Source organism: Salvia splendens, chromosome 22 (assembly GCF_004379255.2).
Source record: "Salvia splendens isolate huo1 chromosome 22, SspV2, whole genome shotgun sequence".
Classification (NCBI taxonomy): Eukaryota; Viridiplantae; Streptophyta; class Magnoliopsida; order Lamiales; family Lamiaceae; genus Salvia; species Salvia splendens.
The window spans coordinates 24,220,241-24,247,943 of NC_056053.1; the positions used below are offsets into that span (position 1 = coordinate 24,220,241).

The window sequence follows — 27,703 nt, forward strand, 5'->3', positions numbered from 1 at the left end:
CCAATAATCATGTACTCCATCCGTCCCACACTACTTGCACTTATTTCCTTTCTAGGCGTCCCAAGTTATTTGCACTCTTTTCATTTTTAGTAACAATTTATACCTACATCCGTAATTGTTGACTTTGTCTATCACTCATTCCTTAATCTCCGTGCCCAAAAGGAAAGGTGCGAGTAGTGCGGGACGGAGGGAGTAATTTTTAATTTTTAGGAGTTTAATTATGTAATTTTTAATTTTTAGTTTTTTAATTATGTAATTTTTAATTTTTATGATTTTAATTATGTCTTTTTTATTTTATTTGTAATTTGTAATATTTATTATGGTTTTTAATGAATTTTAGTATTATGAAAATGTTTTTGTGTAATTGAATTTTAAATTAATTGTGCTCGTCCTTGCGGAAGAGCACAACTGTGGGTGTTGTACTCTTGCCAGAGAGCAGACAGAAAAAGTGGGGTCGGGCCCACAACCGTTCCGCTGGAAGAACACGGTTGTGGATGCTCTAAGTCAAGAATTCAGGAAATGAAAATATGATGTTTGAGTGGAGTATCCAAGAAATGAAAATAAGGAGTATGTTACTTTTGAGTGTAACAAAAGTAATTAAGAAAGTTATCATTATAAAAAAGGAAAATAAAAAAATTAAAAAGTTTCTAAAATAAGAAAAAAATCGGGAAAAAGGAAACAAAATAAAAATCAAGCGCGGCTATGCTGTATCCGTTCAAACCTAGTTCTCTTCCACCGTCCGATTTCCGATCTGACGGCTCTCAGCGGTTAGGGATTTCTTCCGAACATTCTAGAACTTCAAACACAGCTCCAACCCTAATATATAAATAGCAGCTCATATTCAGTTGCTCAGCCTCTCAGTTCAAATCTAGTTTTCCTTCACATCTTTCTCCCAATTAGATCTGTAAACTGCTACCATGGCTGGAAAGGGAGAAGGTCCGGCCATTGGAATCGATCTCGGAACCACCTACTCCTGCGTTGGTGTGTGGCAGCACGACCGTGTTGAGATCATCGCCAATGATCAGGGAAACAGAACCACGCCGTCGTATGTCGGCTTCACAGACTCCGAGCGCCTCATTGGTGACGCCGCGAAGAATCAGGTCGCGATGAACCCGATCAACACCGTTTTCGGTATGGATTTTTGCGATCTGTGTTTATATTTTTTGATTTTGTCTGCTGGATCTGCTTCTGATTGTAATTGAGTTGATTTATCTTGTTTCCTTGAATTTCTATAAGTTTTGGATTGTGTACATCTATATGTTCGTCGGTTAATACGCATAATGCTGAGCATGAATCTGTCTTTAGTTTATCTATATCGCCTTAGATCTGATTCAGTTTGAAGCTGATTTTCATCTTAGAATATGCTTTATTACGTTTGTAGTGGTTTTGTCTATCGTCTTATACTATATATAGAACAAATTATTGTAAATCCATTTATAAACCTTATGTAACGCACGAAAATTTAATGCTCGGTGACCTAAGTCTACAGTTACTACTTGTAAACTAGATCATTTATATAGGACTGTTGCTGAGCTTTGTATTTAGCTTGTGGGATTGTAGTTTGCTATTGACTCACTTTAGCAGCTAGGATGTGATTGAATTGTTAAGATTGTTATTACTAGTTTGATAGTCATCGTGTTGTTCAGCATTCTCTCACTGTTTGTTGTTTCTTCAGATTGTGTTGGTATGTATGCTTGCTATTGAGTGCTTGAATGTTTGTACATACTAACCTGTTAGTTGCCACCGGATACCATTTTGAAACTGTTTGATGATAGAGAATTGGTTGGTGTTTTAGTTACACTATTGATAATTTCCCATTGTTATTTTCCAGATGCCAAGAGGTTGATTGGAAGGCGGTTTACTGATGCCTCTGTTCAGGGCGACATTAAATTGTGGCCATTCAAGGTTTTTGCCGGACCTGCTGAAAAGCCAATGATCAGTGTTCAATACAAGGGCGAGGAGAAGCACTTTGCTGCTGAGGAGATTTCCTCCATGGTTTTGATGAAAATGAGGGAGATTGCTGAGGCTTACCTTGGTTCAGCTGTGAAGAACGCTGTCGTCACTGTCCCAGCCTACTTCAACGACTCCCAGCGTCAAGCCACTAAGGACGCTGGAGTTATTGCTGGCCTCAATGTGATGCGTATCATCAATGAGCCCACTGCTGCTGCCATTGCTTATGGTCTTGACAAGAAGGCGACCAGTGTTGGCGAGAAGAATGTTTTGATCTTTGATTTGGGTGGTGGTACTTTTGATGTCTCTCTTCTCACCATTGAGGAGGGTATCTTCGAGGTGAAGGCTACTGCTGGTGATACTCACTTGGGTGGTGAGGACTTCGACAACAGAATGGTGAACCACTTTGTTCAGGAGTTTAAGAGGAAGAACAAGAAGGACATCAGTGGTAATCCAAGGGCCTTGAGAAGGTTGAGGACAGCTTGTGAGAGGGCGAAGAGGACTCTTTCGTCTACTGCTCAGACCACCATTGAGATTGACTCTTTGTATGAGGGTATTGACTTCTACGCCCCCATCACCCGTGCTAGGTTCGAGGAGCTCAACATGGACTTGTTCAGGAAGTGTATGGAGCCTGTCGAGAAGTGCCTAAGGGATGCCAAGATGGACAAGAGCACTGTGCACGACGTTGTCCTTGTCGGAGGATCCACCAGGATTCCCAAAGTTCAGCAGTTGTTGCAAGATTTCTTCAACGGCAAGGAGCTTTGCAAGAGTATTAACCCCGATGAGGCTGTTGCCTATGGTGCTGCAGTCCAGGCTGCCATTTTGAGCGGTGAGGGTAACGAGAAGGTCCAGGATCTGTTGCTTCTCGATGTCACTCCCCTTTCTCTTGGTTTGGAAACCGCTGGAGGTGTCATGACTGTCTTGATCCCAAGAAACACGACCATTCCCACCAAGAAGGAACAGGTTTTCTCGACCTACTCCGACAACCAGCCTGGTGTGTTGATCCAGGTCTATGAAGGTGAGAGAACGAGGACACGTGACAACAACCTCCTCGGAAAGTTTGAGCTCTCCGGAATCCCACCTGCTCCCCGTGGAGTCCCTCAGATCACTGTCTGCTTCGACATTGATGCCAATGGTATCCTCAATGTCTCGGCTGAGGACAAGACCACCGGCCAGAAGAACAAGATCACAATCACCAACGACAAGGGCAGGCTCTCCAAGGATGACATTGAGAAGATGGTCCAGGAGGCTGAGAAGTACAAGTCGGAGGATGAGGAGCACAAGAAGAAGGTTGAGGCCAAGAACGCCTTGGAGAACTATGCCTACAACATGAGGAACACCGTCAAGGATGAGAAGATTGCCTCCAAGCTGCCCGCTGCTGACAAGAAGAAGATCGAGGACGCCATTGAGTCAAGCATCCAGTGGCTCGATGCGAACCAGCTGGCCGAGGCTGACGAGTTTGAGGACAAGATGAAGGAGCTTGAGAGTGTCTGCAACCCCATCATTGCCAAGATGTACCAGGGAGCCGGGGGTGAGGCGCCGATGGACGACGATGATGTGCCAGCCCCCAGCGGCGTCAGCAGTGCTGGACCCAAGATCGAGGAGGTCGACTAAACCAGTGGTTGTGGCTGAGCCATGTGTTTGAATATCCCCTATGCTTTTTTTTCGTAAGAATCATGTTAATGCTCTTCTAATGAGCACCATATTTTGGATTCTATGTTGTTACCTTCTGATTTTCCATATTTTGCTTCGTAATTTATCGTTTTGATTTTTATCTGCTGCATGAATTTTGCTTTTCTATTGGTTTATCAAATTTTCTGCTTATAGTAATTATTAGGCTATTGGTTACACTTTTAAATTAAATTAAAATTAGCTTGATCATGAATGTGTGATGTAGGAAAGGTATAATCTAATGAAGCGTTTTACTTGTTTGATTTTATTTAAAATAATAATTTATTTAATATTATGAAGCTGTTTTCACCATTTGTACTTGATTTTTTATTTAGTTAATGAAACAATTCCAGTTTTGATAAAAGTAGGAAAGAAAAAAATATGTACATTGTTTAAATTTTGCGTTGTTTCCTGAATATTTTGCTGATTTATAATTAATAATATTTTGATTATTATTTGTAATATATTGTTGATTTGTGTATTTTATGAATAATTTTAAAAAATTGCTGAATAAAATTCATGATTTATTCTGATTATAATTTATATAAAGAGAAAACACTAAAAATTCTTGTTTGTTCTATGAAATAGGCCAAAAAGTAAAGAGCATGTAAATTATTCAGAAAGAAATCCCCTCAAGAAATATCAATAAATGCATTGACTCAGCCTGCCTCCATAATTGGCCCTCTCATACAAAGTGAGAAAGAGAAATGCATCTTTTCCTCTCTCTCCCCTTTAATTATTCTTTTCCTTGCAGTTTCTCCAACCAACCAACTTTGAATTATTGAAGAAAGTGGAATATGATTTATAATTTCAGGGCCCCACACACATCCAATACGACAGGTGGAATTCACAAATAACAAGACTTCCTTATCATGTTATACATATGTTTTTTGATTCATTTTTTTAATATTATCTCTCAATATCTACGATGGAACTTCCACCACTACTGTTCTCCCACGTGTCAACACCACCTCTCTATCTTTTCTCATCACCGGATTATTACTCATCAAACTAGTCTAGTAAGAATGTATGCATTAAGTCTAGAGACAAAGGGAAGAGGAAAAAAACACAGAGAAATAAGAGCTGATAAATTCAAATAGAATTTTCCATAACAAAAACAATTACAACTTAAATCAAACTAGATTTCAAGAGCTTCAAAAACCGAATATATAACAAATAATAATATAAAGACTATTCCATTCGATTTCAGGTCAGTTTGAGATCACTACCTCTGTGGTGAGGACGAAGACAGACACGGACCTCGTGCTCCTCCTGCCCCTCGTGCAGTTTAGGCACCAATATCTCGAGCACTGTCCCCGGGCCATCGTAGTACGCTTCTATCTTGGCGTTTTCGGGGATCCGAGTTGAGAGCGGGATTTCTCGAACAAACTCCCCGGGCGGGCAGTGCTCTGATGATGGATCCGTCAGCTTGAACGTCCGTTTGTGCCTCTTGACGAATGGCGCGCGCGAGGTGCTCGTGCACGAGACCTTGATGATCCCGTGGGTCAGGGTGTTCCTCCACGAGACCTTCACGCTCGGAAGATCCACGAAGGGCAGGCTGATGACGATGAGATAGCCCTTCGCGTCCTCGTACACTGTTTTGGCAGCTGTGACTGGGCCACAGGCGCTCCTCAGAACCCCGCTGAACTCGTGCAACCATTGAGGCCCGTTCGGGTGAGCTTCGGGATCCGGGGCACGATCGGGAGGATTCACGGCCAGGAAGCAGTCTTCGTCGTTCCCCTGTGGGAAAAAGTCTTTCTTCCTCTTGTTGTTGACGGGCGAGAGGTCGAGGACATCCCCGTTGCTATGGTTGTTGGTTGGCTGAGTCGACAGATTCAGCACGGATCCGTTGAGGAGCTTCTTCGCGTGGGAATGTGGATTTGCCTTTACGGGAGCGGATCTCTCGAGCTCAAACTCAGTGTTTGGTAGATTTCTCCACGAGCCATAGTCGCTAGCTTCGGGTGGAATGGTGAGGTTGGGTTCCCTCCCGGTGAGCTCGTTCCATCTCTTCCGATCCTCTTCGTCCAGAGCCATGAGATTTGGGGAGTGAACGACCTCAATGCCGTGAACGCACTGAGGGTTCGAAAGACCCCTATAATGCTTGCGCTGCATCCTGTGAGACCGAACAAAGCCTTTATCGACGCTAAATGGGAAGGGACGCTCTCCTTGGCGAGAATGCCCATTCATATAACTGCGCAGCTGCATCTTGCCAAGCGCGTTCTCGGGCCTCTCCTTGAACACCCACATATACATGTTTTCCATGTCATGCTGAACCATGAAAGTATCAAGCTGCAGGTCGGACTTATCAAAACCCGAAACCCCATTACTATCCCGCACTATCTTCGCCTTCGATTTCTCATTCAAAACAGGCTTAAAGTAGAAGCTGAAGAAGAACCAAGCACCCCAGATGCTATCGACCCTCTTTGCACATTTCCTCCCGACCTTGGGGGCAACAAGGAAGCTCTCCGTCTCGTATATTTGAGTACCTAGGCAGACATCAAGAATGTCGCACGCCTCAGGGTTCCAAGGCTGTGGAAGCTCGGCCGAAAGGGGCAAGTTGATGTCAGGGGCCCCGGTCAATAAGACTTGCCGATTCATCTCAAGGTCAATTTCCTCGTGGGAGGACGAGGCGCTAGAATCCATGGACAGGATGGTTGAAGGGTGATGATTCTCCATAGACAGACCAGTTAGAAGTGCATCTCCCATCACACACAACACAAAAAGAAGCCTTTTTTCGCGAGATTTAAGGCGCTGGATCGACTAATTTCACCCCCAATAAGAATCTTAACAAAATTCAATCCTTATATGTCAATCCCAGCGGCAAACTCCCACCTCCACTAAAACCCTAAATTTGTTCATATCTCTAACACTCAAACAAAAAGGGAACTCATATCCCAATTTTGAACAAAGCTAGAAAAATCAAGAACAAGCTGATGAAATCCCAGAAAATAGCAAGATATTACTAAAAACCCCTAATTTATATCAAGAGAAATCAAATGAAATCCAACCAATCTCCTCAAACCTTCCAAACACAGGCCGGAGACACTGAATCAAGCCCATCAAATCCATATTTCAGATAATTCTACCTTGTAAATATCAAATACACGAAGAGAGAGAGAGAGAAAGGGGGAAATTTCTAAATTGAAACTGTATCTATAAAAATTGAGATGTATATTACCAATCTATGAAGCCCAGGCCCAAGAAAAGGACCAAATCGGAAGGGATCTTGGAAGAATACCTCTTGGGATAAGCTTCCACAACCAAAAATCCACAAAAATTAGGGCACGAGGAGGAATCAATTGTACTCAAAATCCTCATCTTTTTTTCTCTCCTACCAATAATTCCACCTATCACCCTTCAACGATCAGCTAATTTGAGCAATTTTCACGAGAATTAGCGATGAAGCTTGAACAAGTTTGGTGCAGAAACAGTCAAATAGTGGAACATGGGAAAAAAGGGGGGGCGTTAAAAGAGGTGATTTTGGAGAGGGAGAAAATGTAAATGGTGAAATGAGGGTGGTATTTATAGAAGGAAGAGTGAGAGATAAAAGCCGGCACCGAATATCGCCGGGCTGAGTCGCGACGGGGCCGTTTGGACGTTGTTAAGGTAGATGACTTTTACCATTTCCTTATCTATTTTGTAAATTTGTTATATTTTCTATTTAATAATTTCATCATTTGTGTAGTTATATTATCCTTTATTTCCATTTATTTTTTCACAAGTTAATATTTTTTATCATGAAATATAGAAAGAAAAAAGAAGAAGAATTAATAGAGAATGGTTTATCAAAAATGGAATTAGACTACTTTGTGTAACATATCTTAATATAGAAAAAGTTACTCGTATTTTTATGAGACGAAATATATGAGATGAGATGAGATTGTCATATCAATTAAGAAACTTAAAATGACATTTATATTTATATTTAGGTTCTAATGTATGGTCTAATTAGAGATCGTGTTTATACTTAAATTCAGCATGTGTTAGTCTTTGACTGCAGTGCCAATCATCCATCATAGGGGTGGCACGGTACGGTATACCGCACCGCAAATATCATACCGCATACCGTACCGCAAATTGCGGTATGAGAAAATGTCATACCTATACCTTACCGAATATTTCGGTATACCGCATTGAGGTAAACCGAAAATTCGGTATGATTATTTCCGATACCGTTACCATACCGTCTATACAGTGGACTTGATTTGCATCTCTACGTGAGTGTGTTTGGGGTTGGGGCGGTTGAACTAAATTATGAAAGTAGGGTTAGTGATTTTAACATATTAACTATTTTTTATATAAATTTTAAATACAACATATATATCGAATTTTTGGCAAATATTGTATATATGGTAATTTGCGGTATAGGAAAATCTATACCTTTACCGTACCGCAACTTGCGGCATACCGCAAATTCGATATTTCCGATATTTTTTCGATACGATAAGTGCGGTATTTCGATATATTTAGCCAACCCTAATCCATCCTACTTCAACTTAATGACTTCTTGTCTCACTCTTAAGGTCGGCTGAAAAATGCTATCTTTTCAAATCAATTGATTTTGGCTGAAAACATCTTCAGTGGATGAAAAATTAATGTTTACCTATATCGATTAAATATTTTTCTCTCTCTCATTATTAGACACAAATTGTTAATCAAACAATAAATTCAAAATAATAATAATAAAAAACAATAGCATTCAAAATTAATTTAAATTAACATAATTTAAAAATAATAACATAAAATTCAATACAAATTTAATTTTTATAAGAACGTGTTAATCTGAATACAACATCATGCTATTTTCTTACACAATGAATCAAATACAACCATAAATAATTATCTAAATCACATGTTATGGATTTGTATTCTTATTTTATTCCAGACTCCATGAATACAATTATGTCAAACCGGCCCACACCAACAAATTTTGTTTTTCCCGAAATAAAAAATCGAAAATATAATATTGAAAGTTCATGCATCTGTTGAATTGTTTGAAAATTCACATGTCAATCCCCCATCATACTGTTTTTTTCTTTCTTTCTATTTGGCGCATATGATGGCCCATACACTAATTGGTCATTTCACATAATTTATCAATACAGATTTCGTGTCGAAATATGAATGCACCTAGTATCCATCATAATTGTATTTTTATTTATTAAAAAAAGGATCGAGCCGGCATGCAACGAGCAAGGTTGAAGACAAGCAGTTAAAATTCAACCCGCAAAACCAAAAATTGAAAAACACACCAATATTCCAACCAAACAAAATCAACATGTGAATAATGATTTTGGATATTTTTACCATACAACATGAATACAAAGACATATTGTCATAATATGAAAAGACAGTTATGATATTCAACCATAATGTGACTAAGCCATAATTCTAATTCAATTAAAATCGATTCACTTTGAGTTCACCTAAAAATCACACTAATTTGTCTTGTGACTGTTTTTTCCTCTGGCTTAGGAATGAATATAAGAGTCTTATATTTGAATTGATTTGTTGATGAATTTTGTGTTTGTTGTAGTATTTCCTTAGTTTTTGATAGTTTTGTTTGTTCTTGTTTTTGTGATTTTGGCTTGACTGGGGTTGGAATATTCCTCGACTTGCTTAGGACTTGTATGAAGTTGCTTATTGAATTCATAGTCATTACCTTTTTATAGTTTAAATTTTATATTTTACATATAATAACCATCTAAAATAAATACTATATTTGAGGGACTTGATTTTGCCACTCGTTCTCAATAACATAATCTTTAATTATTTAACCAAAGATATAGAAATAGATAATAAAATAGGGTAGTGATCTATGGCAAACACCTCTTAACCAAATAACTAGAGAACAAATCATAGCCACAAGATTAAGAAATCAAGGGCTAGTATTAATACAAGTAATTTTAGAATTTAGAATTTAAAGGAGAAATTAGTTCTCTCAATCACAAATTTACTCCACAATAACAAGGCAGGGTATAATGGTCATTGCATAGCCAAATTTAGATAGGTGAAGGTCGAGGAGATCTCCGCCACTCGCCGGAGAAGGTGGATGGGAGACCGAAGGGGATTTCTTGAACGAAGGCGGATCGGTGTCGGATCTGGAGACGGAAGGGGATTTCCTGGTCTTGAAGAGCTTGGGGATTTTGGCGAGCTTCATGGCGGAGTAATCGGTGTTGGTGATGGGTTTAAACAAATCATATCTATCTGTTCTAGGAGGAGGGCATTCAGGAAGAGAGATCCAAGTAGGATGTATAACTCAATTTGGCTCCAAAATCAGCCGCCACACATAAGAAGAGAGGGAGGGCAGATTCAGGTTGAGGAATCCACGCTGCTACACATTCGACGCAGAACTCACATCGCCACATATCACAATGGAGAGAATTTTCTTAGACAATGGTCGAAGATTCATTTCAACGCTGCTACTGTTCGGGAAGAATTGTATTGCTGCAATTCAGTAACCATGGATAGTTGCAAGGACAAACACTCATTTATTTGCTTTTTTTAAATCATTCGAACTCACTGCTATTTTGCAAATTAGTTTCTTTCTTAGGGAAATCAGCTACCGTTATTACTTGCACTGGATTTTAGTTTATTGCTTTTAGTTTGAGCTGTCTTTCTCTCTCGACGAGTGCTATGGAGTCAACTTGTTAATGTATGATTTACTATCCAAGCGTATTTTGTTATTCACGTTATTTAAGTAGTTAGATTTATAGATGGTTTGTTTCCAAGCTTAAGACTCAGATATGAATTTATTATACCTATTGGTCAAGTAAAATCAGAATAAGACAAGTAAAATCAGAATAAGAGTGATGTGTTTTGTGAACAAGAGTGAAGTAAACTCATAATAAGAGTGATGTGTTTTGTGAACAAGAGTGAAGTAAACTCAGAATAAGAGTGATGTGTTTTGTGAACAAGAGTGAAGTAAAATCAAAGTAAGAGTGATGTGGCTTGTGAACAAGAGTGAAGTAAAATCACAGTAAGAGTGATGTGTCTTGTGAACAAGAGTGAAGTAAAATCAGAATAAGAGTGACGTGTTTTGTGAACAATAGTGAAGTAAAATCAGAATAATAGTGATGTGTTTTGTGAACAAGAGTGAAGTAAACTCAGAATAAGAGTGATGTGCTTTGTGAACAAGAGTGAAGTAAAATGAGAATAAGAGTGACGTGTTTTGTGAACAAGAGTGAAGTAAAATCAGAATAAGAGTGACGTGTTTTGTGAACAAGAGTGAAGTAAAATCAGAATAAGAGTGAATTAAAATTATGTTATAGTGATGTGTTTTGTAAACAACAATGAAGTAAAATAATACTAAGGGTGATGTATTTTGTTAACAAGAGTGAAGTAAACTCATGCTAATAGTGATGTGTTTTGTTAACAAGAGTGAAGTAAAATCATGCTAAGTGTGATGTGTGTTGTAAACAAGAGTGAAGTAAAATCATGCTAAGAGTGATGTGTTTTGTAAACAATAGTGAAGTAAAACCATGCTAAGAGTGATGTGTTTTGTAAATAAGAGTGAATTAAAATCATGCTAAGAGTGATGTTTTTGTAAACAAGAGTGAAGTAAATTAATGCTAAGAGTGATGTTTTTTGTAAACAATAGTGAAGTAAATTCATGCTAAGAGTGATGTGTTTTGTAAACAAGAGTGAAGTAAAATCATGCTAAGCGTGATATGGGAATTTATCCATATTTTTATAGAGTTATCCCAAATTTAAGATCATTCAAAATTTCCAAAATATTAAGCTTATTCAAAAATCAAACATGCATAGCTACACATCCAATTCTCCACAATTATAGCGTCCATATTTACACCTTTATAGTACGTAATTTCTAATTAAGTCCATCAATAATGCCAATAAAAACCCTTGACTATATTTCTAATTTAGTCACTTTAGCTTTATGTACATTAAAAAAATTCAAGACTACAAAGAGGAAAACGAAGTTCACCTCCTGTACAATTTCTTCGAAAATCAAGAAGCTGCCTTTCCCACATTTACAATACATTAACGATTACAAATCAAACAATTTAAATGTGAAAGTGAAAATTGATCAATTCTTATGCTTTGATGTGCATCAACTGATGATTGCAACGTATATATACACTCACACTCATTTGCATCAACTGATGATTGCAACACAGAATCACTAAAACTCACTCCGACTAATTCATCAAAAATGCGCCGCCCTTTCCTCCTCGTCGACTCCATTATCCTCCTCTCTACCACCATCACCACTACATCCGCCTTCAACATCACCATCCTCCTAGGGCGGTTCCCCGGTTTGAGCAATTCAACTATTAAATTCACCCTATCCTCTGCAACCAAACACACCTAATTTCATCACAGATCATGGAATCGCGATTTGGATGAAGTGATCAGATTTGGAAGGAAATTTGGAAGGAGATTTGATCGCAGATTTGGAATGAGAAAGAAGAAAACTGCGTAATTGATCGCAGGTTTAAATCTCAAATGTAATTTCCATAAATACCCTTCTCCTATTTTATATTATTAAACTAAATAATATTTGTTCCATTAAGATGTGTGGCTGAGATTTGTTCTCTAGTTATACACTTAAGATTAGTTATATCTTGATCACTACCCTAATAAAATATACCAAACGGCAAACTGCACAATTGCTTTGAAATTAAATACACATAAACAAGTAAAAATATTACAAACCAATTATAAACAAGTCTCATGAAACGAATAAAATATACAAATCAAATTATTAGTTGGACAAAAAAATCGGGTGCGTGATACCCAACCCATTATTAAATTGCAATAATTAAGGAGAGTAGTATTATTCAAGTATTACACGTCTCTATGAATGAATCTTGATGGGCAACATTTGATGGTTTCTAATACTAATTGCCGTAGATAAGACTTTTTTTTTCTCTCTTTTTGAAAAGTGGATTGGCTTTTCTATAATGCTTGGCTCTTATTGATTAGTTATACTAATAATATACAAATGGGATAAGAAGAGAAAATAATGTCTACTTTTTTGGATCCTATTTTATCAAGATATGTACTATCTTATTTTATCCTTTCCATAAAAATAGAGATTTTGAGGATAATATGAGTCTCAATTAATGCAAATTTAGTATTATAGAAGAAAGTTAGAAATAAACCATAATTGAAGTATTATTAATAGAGAATGAACACACCTCACAGAGATAAACTTACCAAATATTAAAAAAAATTTAATTTTGTGGAACATGCTAAAATAGACACCAACAAGTCATATGATGACTTCTAGTTTTAGAAAAAAGCAAGTGAAAGTAGTTATAGAAGGTAGACAATGAATCGCCAACATTTATAGTTTTTCCTTCTCTCTCATGACTTGTTTATCTATTTCAGAGATAAATGTAAACAAAATTATACACCTACATTTCTTAAAAGCCCATCATATATGTTAATTTCACCAAGCTCCAAATTAACTAAATATCTAAATTTATGTGGGGACTTATTCATACATTAGCTTAACTAGTCCATTTTATTTCTCTTATCTCTTTAAATTTCTTTTTTATTGACTTAATTGCTCTCTCAAACACCAAAATCCCTTTGCTTCTATTCGCCTTCCTCTTTCCTCTATTTAACGAATCATTATAGGTGCATCTTCTACAAAGGTCGAACAATAATACTATAGCCCAAATCTCAACATTATTTATTACTTTAATGATTATTGATATATTGAATATATGCTTGGAGTCAAACTCATCTATCAATCTTGCATTCACCAACATTTGTTGGTACAAATGCAACACAAGTCATCATCCAAATGTTTATTTCTCTTCTTTCAAGCCTAGAAAATGATAATATTCCTCCTATACTATATTCCAAGTGCTTTACAAGTGTTAGAGATTTAAGGTTGTCAGCTAAAAGCACTTGGTACAGTAACACCTTATGCTTTAATAAATAAACCTCGATCTATACTGTTTTAGAAGTGTGACATAGCATTGAACTTTAAAAAATTGTAATACTACTTTTTATTTAATTTCTGAACCCTATATATGTAATATATAACTACATTATTATACCTGAATATAATATAGAACTACATTATAATACCTGTGTATGTGGATCATTGGCCGATCCATGTGGGGCTGAAAGGATTGATTGATCTCACTGTCAGCCTATGAGAATTAGAAAGCTCCATTAATGTCGGCATATAGAGCTATCACCGATCCACAACGCGACAACTCTGCCACAACCTTTCAGAGTTCAGTTCATTTTCGCTCTATGACTATGTCCATCATCCATTGTTAACAATGACCGCCACAAAGCCCTACATTCCGACCCCAACTACGACTTTTGTTACTGTGTTAGACCCAACCTAAGAGTTTCATTTTTTGTATCGGCCATCACTTTCGATATCTCGATTAAAGATCCATTATAAGGTTAAAACTGATTCTGCTAGTTAATAAGTAAATATACACTCTCATATCAAAGTGACATATTTTTATTTTAAGAATACACAACTTAAAAATGATACATTTTCAAAAACAAAAACACCATTCTCTTTATTATCCACCTAACATAATAAATAATGTAGTATAAAATCTTATATGCCAAAAATAAATATTTTAGACGAAGGGCAAATTAACTACTCCGCCAACTATTCACTATAAGATATACCTTCAAATACTAGATTTACCTATAGTGACAAATATCTGATAAAAGATTTATGTGACGTCAACTAATTTGAGATTGTCACACTTGTAACATAAAATGCATCAATAATTACAATTTACAAATGTGCTGACATTTACAAACTGACACCTTAATACACATATAAAATATCCATTATCTATTGGTATTATAATTAAGATGTACTTTCTTACGAAAGTCCAATATTCATTAACCAATGAAACTAAAAAAGCACCACATTAATTTCCATTAAATACCCATTAATTTCACGTGAAATTACTTTCTTTCTCATAAAAAAAAGCAGAAAAGCACAATGGGACGTTTGAAAAGTGCAGTCTTATTAGGATTAACACTTAATTAGTTGCTAATTACTCATTCCTTTTGTCATTTTGAGGTAGTAATTATCTGTAATTAGTCTTTGATTGTAATCGTGTCGTTTGGCGACAGCCCCATTAATTAAACATTAATTAATTAATTCCTCCACATGCTTAGTTTGTGGAAAAGAACATGATCTGAAGCTGTAAGATCGCACTGGAATTATTGTTAATTTTTAATAATTAGTTATTAATCAAGTTGATTAAACTAATTGCAACTAGATTCCCAAAATTTAGGATAATCAGATATCACCTCTTCTTCAGATTCAGGTGTTTTCTCCACATAACATGTTTCCTACTTTCCTGTGACTTTCATTTAGGTCAATTACTTGATATAATTATATTGAACGGGGAGTCTTATTTTCCAACTTGTTTCGTTACGAGATTGATCAAGATCTAGATCCAAATACAAGTGTTTGATACTTTAACTAGTAATGCTTATCAAGTTGCATGTACCAACAATGTTTGATGGTTTTAATGCGTAACACGATAAAATAAAATTTGATACAGAGGAGAAAAAAACAAATCAATTTAAGTGTTTTTCACACGATAAATTGTTAGAAATAATGGGAAGAAATTCCCAAGCCGTGTACAGACGGTACTCTAACTATTACAATCGAAAGGAAACTTGCAACAAAAAGAGGAATGAAAATTACAACGAAAATAAAGCAAACCAAATTTATAAGTCGAGTCGAGGAAAGCCCTCTTTCCGCAAGACAAATTACGCCCCGGCTAGTGCTCACGGAATGGCGTATTGCCCCCAAAGATAAAACGACTTCCTCCTAGCGTGTAGAAGCACCTCAAACCCGTTAGGCACCGGCGAACTTGATGGAGTTCCGAGAACTGAGCTAGACAATGCTCCTAAAAAGCAAACTAGAATGCTTGAGAGCTAGAGAGAAGATAGAATGTTTTGTTTTTGTGTTTATCATCTCCCAAAACTCCACCTATTTATAGGATAGGAGTACCTACATGAAGAGTCTCGGCAATAAGGCACCTCATAAACATTTTGGAGGTTACCTTGGGAGTGAAAAGCCAAAAGGCTTAGGAAATGAAAAGCTTGAGGCTTCTCTATTTCCTTCACGTTTTCAACATAAATAAGCTCTTGAACGTGGTGTCAACAACGTACACATTCTACCGGTCTAATTACGGATATTTATCTCGATCCATTGAGCCGGATCGTCTTCTTTCATGGCCCGGTGGCTCGGATTTGGTCAGCCGCTTTGACAAATATACCCATGCGATAGATGGATTAATAAAAGTCGCCTTTACAATTATTTTGATTTGGGTGTTATCCGAATGTAATCTTTTGAATGAATTGATGAAGCTAAAAAAGTCAACCGAGTCATTATTTATTTTGAAATAGAATATGTGAAATATTTAAATAAAAATTGTGTATGATGACAGAACAATTATTGAATAGCGAAACCTATTAAATGAGAATTGTTAAGAACGTGTTAATTTCGGCCCATCAAGGGATCACTATATGGGCTCAAAAATCAATATTTTACCCTTAAAAAAAACTATTTTCAGGAATACTGATCGAATCGATCATGTCATTTAATGATTTAGCTTATCAATTTCAATTCAAAATTTGAAATTTATCAATTCATATATTCAATAATTTAGTGGTTGTATTGATTCTATCACAGATTTTTCAACTTACCAATTATATGCTAATCTTTGCAATTCGTATTAATTTAATCCATTATTTTGAGATAATTGTTTCTAAAAATAAAAACATTTAATATATTTCCAAACAAAATTTATCTTTGAGAGAAAAATAATACAGTAGATCATTTTCCGGGACGTCATGTCATAATTTCACCCTTAAGTGAGATCTGATAATAGAAATTGATCTAGTTGAAAGGATTCATAAACTGAGATAAAATCAGTAAGTTGACAAATAGGGATAAAATTGATACTATATTTTAAAAATTGAAATAAATTTACCATGTAAAGATTTTTATTTTTTTTGTGAGTGAAAAGTATCAAATTTGTGACAAGTCGCCGTCGGAGCCATATTACACAATTATAAAAAGCCAAATTGAGTTTATTTTTTTATACGTTTATATACTAAGACACAAGACAATTTGGAAAAAAAAGATAATTATCTTTTTTCTTTATCCCTTTTAGCCAACATAGGTGAATAATTCGTACAAATTTGGAGACCACACAAAAATGTTCATGTTCCATAGTGATTGTGACAAAAGCAATTTGGAGGCCACTTGTTTAAATAATGTATTGTTGATAAGCCCAATTATTTATTTTGGTGGGACTCCAATACGCGGCGACAGCCTATTTGTGGAGCAAGAACCATCTTGAAAGCGATTGCTGGATTTTCTACTATTTTGTGATAATGTTTATTAATAATACTAATACTAATACTAATAATAATAATTACACGGACAATAGAAGAGGCTCTAATGTCGAAATATTGGAAGGATGCGATGAGAGCATGAATGAAAACGTTGAGAAAAATGTCAAACTTCCATGAAGGGTAAAAATGTCATTTCATGTTGACAGATATTTACTATCAAACGAAGACTTGTGAATCAAATGAAAGAGATACGATGTGTGTAAAAATGATACAGTAGGATTATATTAGAAACCTTTACTCATACTCCAATATACAAAGAACTCACCATTCACCAATTCGATGTCACTGAATGCTTTCTTATATGACGAGTTGAATAAGGAATTATATATGAAGACACTATTGGATTTTGGATGTAGAGAGATCTGTTGGATCAAAGGAGGACACCATATGGTTTTAAACAATCACCTGAAGCCTAGTTCAAGAGATTCACCAAAATTAAGAGTAGTATCTAGGTAATCGTTTTAACATAGTGGTACTAAACACGTTGAGGCACATATATAATTTTATCAAAAGAAGATAGACGTTGGCATAATGGGATTGTCTTTGTTCGATCCGAAGTTCTGTCAGCAAATAATAACCAAAATCAGTAAACTTTAAGAGTTTTTGAATTTTTTTTACAGTATTGATAATTGCATCAACTTAGCTTAATTGGTTGGGGAATTGGAACAAATGTAAGAAATTCAGACGAATTAAGGTCGATGATAATACAATTCAGCCTTCATTGCAATAATTCAATACAAAACTATCATGTTTCGATCTAATTTTAACATATCTCTCTTAAAACATGATGCATCGTATTTTTTTCTTTCCATCCTTCTACACATCTTAATTTACCAAAATTAAAATTTAGCCTGACACGAAGAGGCAAATTCCAAATACTCCATAAAAATTCAAATAACATTTACAAGGTATTATATTGGGCCAAATAAATATGGTGGGCTCAGCCCAATAAAAAGTTTCTATGAAACTTAGTTCTAGATTTGAGTTACATAAAAAGAAGAAGAAAGAAACATTGGATGCCGGAAAAAAAATGTTAAATTTTCACAATCAAAATTTTTATTTGATTAAAAAATAATCTTATGATCTCGGTTCTATTCATAACTGAATTGATTAAAGTAACTTAAAGTTGTAGTAACTATTTTTCTCATATATAGAACCCCTTTTACTTTTAACGTTACACTGAAAACATGAAACACATTACTTTCAGTTTCTTATACAGTTCTAGTAAATTAAGATCTTTCTCATATACTTTTATATGATGTAATAAATTACAAAATAATATATAAAAAAAGGAATTTAATTGGCAATATTTATGAAAGTGGAGGTGGGGTAGCCAATAAAAATGTAGACAGAAGAAATTAAAGTTTCATAAGGTTGGGACACACTGTTTATTTCCTCCAAAGCAACTCTCCTCAAGATTGGCCTTTTCCCCCCTTTTTATGTGCTATTTCAATTTTCTATACAATCTATTACTAGTTTATGAATAATATACTTATTTATTGCATGAAAAAAGCAACACCAGTGTTTGTTCCTTTGTACACAATTGCATGGAACCATATTTCAAGTAAAAGATAAGAGCACCTCTTTAAATATAAAATAAGTAATTAAAGAAAAAATAAAACGTTTAGTATCTTAATCTGTTAAGCCACATGACATGGACTTTCCAATATTCATAACAAAGAAGTTTTTTTACTAAGAGAACAAAAATGCTAAAAAACAATCAATTGCGAAATCTGCACCGACAAATTTAGTAAAATCGAAAACCCGCTCTTGTACTATGTGTCCGTCAATTTTCAGTTTCAAATCGAAAACCCGATCTTGTACTATGATAGAAGTTCACATGTTTTTTCGTCTTAAAACGTAAAAGGTGATAACCAATAGATCCATATAACAATTTCAGTTATCACTTTACAATGATGTATAATATTTGTTTGTTTTAGGTGTCCATAGTTAGTCAAAAAAATGAATATTGTCCCAAAATAAATATCCAATTTCACTATTTCATAATAAAATACCCCAAAATTACCGTTTTGTTCTTGTCTTAAGCAAAAAAAATAACTTAATGCAATAACTAAGAGTAAATTAAGGACTAAATTACCCACTCTCTTGATTTATGACTTTAGCTACTTATTCAAAACAGTTCTTCTATTAAAGGTGTATATTCACTATTCCAAAAGTTTTCAAACCATTTGAAACACATTAACATAGTAATGGAACATTACATATGCTCCAATATTTTTATATAATAATGTGGGAATTTCTAACATGGATGACGTGGCAAATAAGACCAGATTTCTCCATGCAGCAACCACAAAAAGAAGCTTAAAGACTAAGTAATAAATAAAACACCAACCTCTCGAAACCCTAAAAAGCAACCAACAATACCAAACTAGACAGTGAAAACAATTTAGTAACATAGCTTTATTTCCATGAAAATCACTGTATATATTCTATATCTATCTATATATATACAAGCATAAAGCTCCCTGCTTTATTTTTAGCTCCTATATTCTCATTCTCCATTTCTCTCTCCTCTCCTCTCTCAACCAAGCTTCTAGTTGATGTGATTCTCCACTTACAAAAGAGAAGAAGCCATGGTTTTTTCTTCACTTCCTCCTTATCTTGATCCTAACAATTGGCATCAGGTTAGGGTTTCTTTTTTTCTTACTATTAATTTCATTCTCTTTCATGAGATCATTAGCCTATAAAGCAAGAATTTCTAAAGATAAATATTCCCATCTCCTTTTCTTGATTTTTCTTTTGTTAATTTAATTTTTCATAACTTGCTTGTTACATTTTTAATTTTGTTTTTCATTATCTTTCCCTTTTTTGCAGCCACAAAATCATCATATAATTGGGAGCAACGGTGGAAGCCACCATCTGCTCCCAGGACATGAGGCGGGGGCGCAGGCGCCCCCGCCTCCTACCGCGCAGGGGTCGATCCGGCCCGGCACGATGTCGGAGCGGGCGCGCATCGCCAACGTGCCGATGCCGGACTCGTCCCTGAAGTGCCCGCGCTGCGAGTCGACCAACACGAAGTTCTGCTACTTCAACAACTACAGCCTCTCGCAGCCGCGGCACTTCTGCAAGACGTGCCGCCGCTACTGGACCCGCGGCGGCGCGCTGCGCAACGTCCCCGTTGGGGGCGGCTGCCGCCGCAACAAGCGGAGCAAGTCCAAGTCCTCCCCGGCCGGCAGCGGCGACCGCCAGGTCGCCACGTCGACCTCCGCGAGCACCGCCTCCGCCGGCGCAGGCGTGCCGCCGCAGTTCCAGCCTCTCCGGTTCATGTCGCCGCTGAGTCAACTCACCGACAGCTTCAGCGGCGACATGGCCTTGACTTACCCGCCGGCCGGGGCCCACGAGATGGGGTTCCAAGGCGGGGCGATGGCGTCGCTTCTGTCTAGCGTCGGCGGCGGCATTGAACCGTGGCGTATGCAGCAAGTCCAGCAGTTTCCCTTTTTCGGGGGTTTGGAGGCCTCGCAGGCGGGGAACTATCAGTTTCCCGGTAGTGAGGCAGGGTTTCTGAGTCACGAAGCGAGCCGGCCGAAGTTTTCGAGCTCGCTTCTGACTCAGCTGGCGTCGGTGAAAATGGAGGAAAACCCTAATCTGTCGAGGCAATTGATGGGAGGAATTGGGGGAAATGAGCAATGGAATTCCAACGCGAATTGGACAGAGCTCTCCAATTTCAGTTCTTCTTCGACGAGCACTCCATTGTAATCAATGATCTCGAGCATTTCTCTCGTTGAAAAAAGCCCTAGAAATTGGTAGGTTTTTAATTTATTTTTGGGTTTTTTGGAGCATTAATTAGCTTAATATTTCTACTTGATATGTACTGCCTGAGATTAATGTTTAGATGAATGTGTGATTTCTTGTAGTTTTTGCTTTCTTAGAAATGGAGATATTGATTATATGGTTTTCAATTGAATTAATGTGTGACCGGAGAGAAAAACACACGCCCGCACGCACACTAGTTCGTCGCTTAAGCAAAATGTATGTGTGTAGCATCCTTACTCGGTTACTGAATAATCGAATAAGTGATGTCACTAAAAGACGTTTTTACTATTTTTATAAGATGTGACTTTAGGGTAGTAATTTTTTCCCCCTTATCTTCTTGTTTCCAAACTTTATAGCGTACAACAAGGATTTTATTTTAATTTAGATTTTATAAATCACATTTGATTGAAATGTAGGATAAAATTACAATTGAGGAAGTATTTTCAGATATAGAGTTCCTTTTTTCATTAATGGAGTGCACAATTTTCAGACTGGCAAGCTATTAGTACAAATGTGTGTAAAAATGTAAAAATATTTGATGGATGATAATGTAATTACTTATTAAAACAATCAAGCTATTTTTTCTAAGTGAGCTCATTAATTAATTGCGTGTAGAGATAAAGGGGAAGAATATATTATTTATATGTATTTTGATTATATCTTGCATATGTGGCTTGTTAACAAATTCATTCATCAATATTGTGTGGCAAGGGGAGTGTTATATTGCTAACTCAATACTTAATTGCTAACTACAACTAAATAATAGCCATTAGATATTCAAATTAAGGGCCTAGATCATCAATTTCGAAATATCAATACGATCAACAAAAAATGTCAATAAGGGTATTAAGGTCAATTTAGAACAAATTAGTTGTAACTAACTTTTGAAAAATATCTCATAACTTTAAAACGCATGTAAATTTCTCGATTTAAATTATTTTTTCGCACAACATATCTCAAATTAAAGATAATTTCATAAGGATTCTAACGAGATCTCACTTGTATATGTTCCGACGTCAAAATTTGAAAAAAATTGAAATTTTTTAATTTTTTCTTACAACACAAATGTCAACATAGTATGTAAAATATGTCAATATAATACATGTAGAATGTCAATATAAGTCATGTGTTAACATTCTCAAAGCATTGTATTGATATTTTCGAAACACTATATTGACATTTTCATCCAAAACCCTAATTTGGTAGTTTTTTTTTTTATCTTTTTCGATTTAATTAATAAAAATGAAAATTACATGTGGCAAATTGTATACCACAAGTTTACTAAAATCATATGATCTTAAATTAGTTGTAGTTAGCAATTAAATGACAAGTTAGCAATTGATCACTCCACATGTGACAATGTTCATTGTTCTATCAAAACTATAGTCTTAAAGAACTTAAATTAAGAATACGATTAATTGGTTTGAAAGTCGCAAAACTAAAAGGCATTGTTTGAGAAGAACATGTTTTAATAGGATAAAAATAGAGTATTACTATGATTTTTTTGGTGCTCCCTTTAACCAATGATTTTTTTTAAAGATTCTGTGTATGAAGATTAAAACGTATATATACATTGATGTAGAATCTAACTATTCCATATTCCGATCGAAATATTTGTATATTTGAGCGTATAATATTGCCATAAAGGAACTTAATTAGTATACATTGTAACTTAATTTACTCATTTAATCTTTAAACAAATTTGAACTAGTGTGTTTTATTAGGAAATAAACACAAATAAGATCACCAATATAAAAGGCTAAACATAAAGAATTGTTTACCCAATTTGATACGCATAAATTTGGCGGCGAAGACAATCTATAGATTTCACCATATAATTTTCGGGTGTAAGATACAATGGTAAAACAAATATATATAGGCAAAAATAATGAACTCTAATTCTAGCTCAGATAATATTTTTTTATTAAATATAGATTTAAATATAATTGTACATTAGCTTCATTTGAGACTTCATATTCAACAAAGCGTAAAACAACATCAAAAAATATTTCTCGAAAACAAAAGCTCAAACTTCAATGCCTAGAAACCCAATAATTACCTAAGGATTACATCGTACCCTAAAATACCTAGAAAAATTCAAACTATTCACTTTTGACCAAATTTCTGAAATTTCTCATCAGAAAATCTACCTAGAATTTAGCTGTGCTCACTCTCCCTAGGAAACTTCTCACTCAGATCATGTCGAAATAATGTTTTGTTTTAATACTAATTATTACTATGACCCTTTTGGCTTTAACAATCAATACTTACATATACATACATTTTATGAATAATGTGATCATTTTTTTACAATGATTTCCCAATATTATTTTGCCAAGAATATGTGTTGATGTTTTGTATTTTCTACAAAATCGGACAAGATTCTTAAAAGACCACGCGCACTCAATTCCACACACATATATCATTCTCTCCTTCCATTTCCAAAACCCCAAAAAAGCATTCAATGTCCCAAAACCCCATAAAAGTTTCTAAAGCTTTAAGAGAGAAAGAGAGAGAGAGTCACATAAAGAGTTGAATGGACGTACAGGACGAGTGAGAGATCATGAAGACAACAAGTCGAAGGAATTTCATGTTAAATTCTTTATTTATTTATGGGAAAATTTACAAAATAAATCCATAAAGTTTGGCTAAATTCTGGGCTACTTTAAAAATCATCCAAAAAAAACAAGAAGTTCTGATTTGTTTTCAATTATCATATGTCGAAAAATTCTGGCCATCTATGTGTAATATACTGTTAACATTGTTTAATAGACGAAATTGTTTAATTCGTCAATAGTAACATCAATGTATGATTGTTCGGCTTCCATATCACATACGATTTCACCAAAAAGTTGTACCATTGGATAACTAATAGCAAATGCGAACTTCACATTTTGTTCTAGTTGATTTTCAAAGTTTAGGGATAGACCGGAATTTGACCAAAATTCATGATTTTCCGGCAATTTAACAGGTGCTCCATTTATTTTCATTTTTAACATAGACACTTCTTTGGCGGTTGATTTTCTAAGTTGTGAGATAGACCACAATTTGACCAAACTTCATGGTTTTTTTGACAATTTAATTAACCTTTATTTATTTTCATTTTCGCATAGAAACTTTTTGGTACGCGTGAAACATCTCTGTATCTATCATGTGTGAGTGTGTGTGTGTTTTGGTCTTAGGTACTGAAAATGCATGGCACTGTCAGTTTCCTTTGTGAATAATAGAGTCATGCTTCTGGAATAGAAATATGTTCTATCATATGCTTCTTTTGTTACCTAATCTTATTTTAACCTTTTTATATGTGAAAAAGTTCGCCAAATGTCAAATTAGATAAGTAAAATTTACTAAAAGAGATGAAGCATTAGTAGATAATGTTTTTTTGCTTTTACTCCTTGAGTGTGTGTGGCATATCTTGCTTGAAACTATGCCTTATCTATGCACTGGGTATATTTTTGCAATGACGGAATAAGGGAAGATGTAACTTTTGAATTAATTTATTAATTAAACTTTGTGCATTTTAAGCATCATAGTAATTAGTTTGGATTGGTTAAGATTACTGCAGCCAAATTTGGTCAATGATTTTTTTATGATGAATTTATTATATTTAATCCAAACTATAGTCTACATCTGTTTGTATAATAAAACCCGAGAAAAAAATGTATATTTTCTTACTACTATTGAAGATTCAAACTAATTCATCGGAATATTGTAGTACTCCATATAATAATATTCTAACAATAAAAGTCGTATGAAAATATGACTAAGCATTTATTCCTCCCAATATTATTTAATTAATACCACAGTAGTGAGAAAATAGGAACTTGCTTAATGTGAATCCCATTCGAAAAGTCTTTTTTTTGAAGAATTACGTTATTCCAATGTATATTCTGTGATTAGAAAATATAGTTTTATCAAATAATAGGCATATATTCTTGGTTGACTTGTGACTTGGAAATTTTTTGTATGAGAGTCTTTCCAAATCAACTTTTCTTTTGATACAAAATAATTGCTAAGAACAAAATGTCAGCGAACAACAATAAAAGATGACGAATTGAAACCACTGTAAAAGATGAAAACAAAAATTATATCCGAAATTACTACACAAAATATATATATATAAAAAAAATTGATGTAAAAGGGCAATACACTTCCTAACGTCACTAGCAATTTCATCCGCAAACGAGATATGTACTAGGCATATCCAGAATTTTTAGTTTGATGGCGATAAATAATTATAGTAACTTGGAGCTTCGAATACGTGGATACACCACTACACACATGATAATATCTGTTGAATGGAAAATGATACTAGCATAAAATAATTTCGAATAGTATTTTTACTTTTTGAAATTATTGTATGATCATATTATTGTTGCTAGATTATTACTAGTTTATTACACATGATATTCATGACACGAGACACTAAGAATTTATACATATAATGAAATCTCAAATGATGACATCCAAAATCATGACATCAATCTAACAATTATAAGATAAAATTTCTTTACCATACAGACAAGGAATCTTTGGAATTTCACTTTTTGTAAGAATCAAAGCTGCCTACCAACAACGAATAAAGTCACTATTCTCAAAATAAAGCTCCATTCTCTCTCACAGCATATACATACAGACACACATGCATATATTCAGTGATAATCATGCAGATTTGATTATTTGTCGGTTAGCTGTCATAATTATTGAATGCCTAACATTGATTAGATTAAAGCTAGGCTGCTGTTATATGTCCGGCATAATGACTAATTTTAATAAATAAGTAGGAGTAATTGATAATTATCGATTGATTATTGGATAATTTATTGGTAAACACATAAAGTTTGATCAAATTATAGTCTTCCCGCAATTTTATAAATTGGAAAAATCATGAAGTTTGACATTGTTCGTAATTATCTGGTGAAATTTTTGATGAACTTGCATCTGAAATGATAGAGAAAAAAGTATACATGCATGCCGAAGAGTTGAACATGTCATTTATTTATAAAAAATAACAACATCATCTTTTGGATAAAAAATATCAGCAATATGTTACACAATATATTACACATAGGCGATAGAATTTTTTCATTGTGCGATTATTGCTAATAAATCCAAATTTCATGATATTTTCAACTTATTTTAAAATTTACTAGATATACCAGAATTTGACAAAGTTCATGATTTTTCAGTCAAAATATTCTTTAATGAAAAGTATAATATCATAATAAAAAGTACTTGTATTAGGTGGTTAAATATTTTATTAAATCATCAATTAACGAATCGATTTTTATTTGAATCGATAATTTATTCAATTCTGTCGTGATCCCAAGATTGTGTCACGCACATTAATTTGCGTAAATACAGTATTTAATTATGCGAAAGCTGGATGTACTAATTAATTATTACTATTAACAGAGATTTGATATTTGTTAGGCTCGGAAATCCAAGCCAGATCTTGCTAGTTAGGAAAATTATCCACACCTAAAATAACATAATTTTAGTATAGTAGTACTCCATATCATAACATAATTAAGCATAAATTCTCACACACATTGTGGGTACTGTATGTGGCAGAAGGCATGCAGCTTTATCTTTTATAAACGTTCTTCTAAATAATGCATCTAAACTATAATAAGTTCATCACATAGTTTGAATAGATTTAAATCATATAGTATTACAAAATTCTAAATAAGTATTGCAATATATTACTATTATTTTCCTTTTCATAAAATGTGCAACAATTACTATAAAGATGTCCACCAAAATTGCACTCCCAACTTTTTTTTATATAAAAAGTCCACCCTTCCATATAATTTATTCTCTCATATATCCTAATTACAAAAGAAAACATAGATATATATAAAGAATAAACTTGCATATTTGCAAGTAAAAAATGCATATTACAATACATAATATGTATATCACCAAACATTAATTGTTTTGTAGTATAATCCATCATGATTGTGCCATTTGTTTGGTAGGAAGTGAGTAGACGAATATGTGCCTCCCCCAATTGCTATTATACATTACTATAAAAAAATTGTGGACCACATATACTTTTTTTTTATTCATTTTGGGCTCATTAAATTGACTATACACAAAAAGTGTATGCAGGTTTGGGCTGAAATTTGGGCCATTATCATGCTTTATAGAAATTTGACCCAAAATTATTTTCCAAAAATTAATTTTTACCTTCTTGGAATTTTAGTTTTTTCCACTTCTTTTGTTAGGGAAGAGTTCAAGAAGACCTCAAAGTATTAGTGGGAAAAGTCCAAAATAGTTTGTAACTATAATTTAATTTAATAAATATTCATTTTTTACGTAAAAAAAGCTCCAAGCCAAACACCTAGCGAGCTAAATGTTCGACACAACAAAAACGTGAAGACCTCTAACAAGTGACAACCTAAACCCAACACCAACAACAACGACAAAACGAAACCCCAACGAAGACACATATAACACCGTTCAAACCTATAAGACAACAACAACAACAACCAACCAGTCCCAATAAATGAGCACAATAGAAGTAACAATGAACAATTATTGAGTATCAACCGATTTAGTTTTATTAAATATTGGATTAATTTAGTGTTGTGATCGATTTAATGAATGATGATTTATACAAATACAACTTAGATTGAGGCATAGATTACTCAACTACTCCTATAAAGGTTATAAACTTATACTACTAGTAACGTTATTTGTGGAAGAGAGAGTTGATATAGTGTACATGTAAGCTAAGATTTTATTTAAGCTAAGAAAGTTGCTATAGTATTTTTTGTAGCAAGCGGATACAGATTTTATTTAAATTAATTGTCAAATTTTTTTATTAAAAAAAAGCTAAGATGACGAAACATGTCACAAATGTACAAAATAGTTATAAATTTAAATATTAGAATAACATAATGCAAAT

At 34.6% G+C, this 27,703-nt stretch overlaps 3 protein-coding genes across 3 annotated transcripts; 2 read left to right on the forward strand and 1 right to left on the reverse strand.

The window, feature by feature from the left end:
- The first annotated feature begins 849 nt into the window (after positions 1-849).
- LOC121786281 (heat shock cognate 70 kDa protein 2-like) lies at positions 850-3,724 on the forward strand. Its single transcript, XM_042184881.1, has 2 exons — positions 850-1,131; positions 1,832-3,724. The coding sequence occupies exons 1-2, from the start codon at positions 918-920 to the stop codon at positions 3,562-3,564; spliced, it is 1,947 nt and encodes a 648-aa protein (XP_042040815.1). The 5' UTR covers positions 850-917; the 3' UTR covers positions 3,565-3,724.
- A 974-nt stretch (positions 3,725-4,698) lies between these two features.
- On the reverse strand, positions 4,699-7,230 carry LOC121787650. The gene has a single exon (XM_042186453.1). The coding sequence runs from the start codon at positions 6,325-6,327 to the stop codon at positions 4,828-4,830; it is 1,500 nt and encodes a 499-aa protein (XP_042042387.1). The 5' UTR covers positions 6,328-7,230; the 3' UTR covers positions 4,699-4,827.
- Positions 7,231-19,507: 12,277 nt separating this feature from the next.
- LOC121785810 (dof zinc finger protein DOF3.6-like) lies at positions 19,508-20,941 on the forward strand. The gene is made up of 2 exons (XM_042184254.1): positions 19,508-19,661; positions 19,852-20,941. Exons 1-2 carry the CDS (start codon positions 19,611-19,613, stop codon positions 20,731-20,733), a joined length of 933 nt encoding a protein of 310 aa, XP_042040188.1. The 5' UTR covers positions 19,508-19,610; the 3' UTR covers positions 20,734-20,941.
- Positions 20,942-27,703: the final 6,762 nt, after the last annotated feature.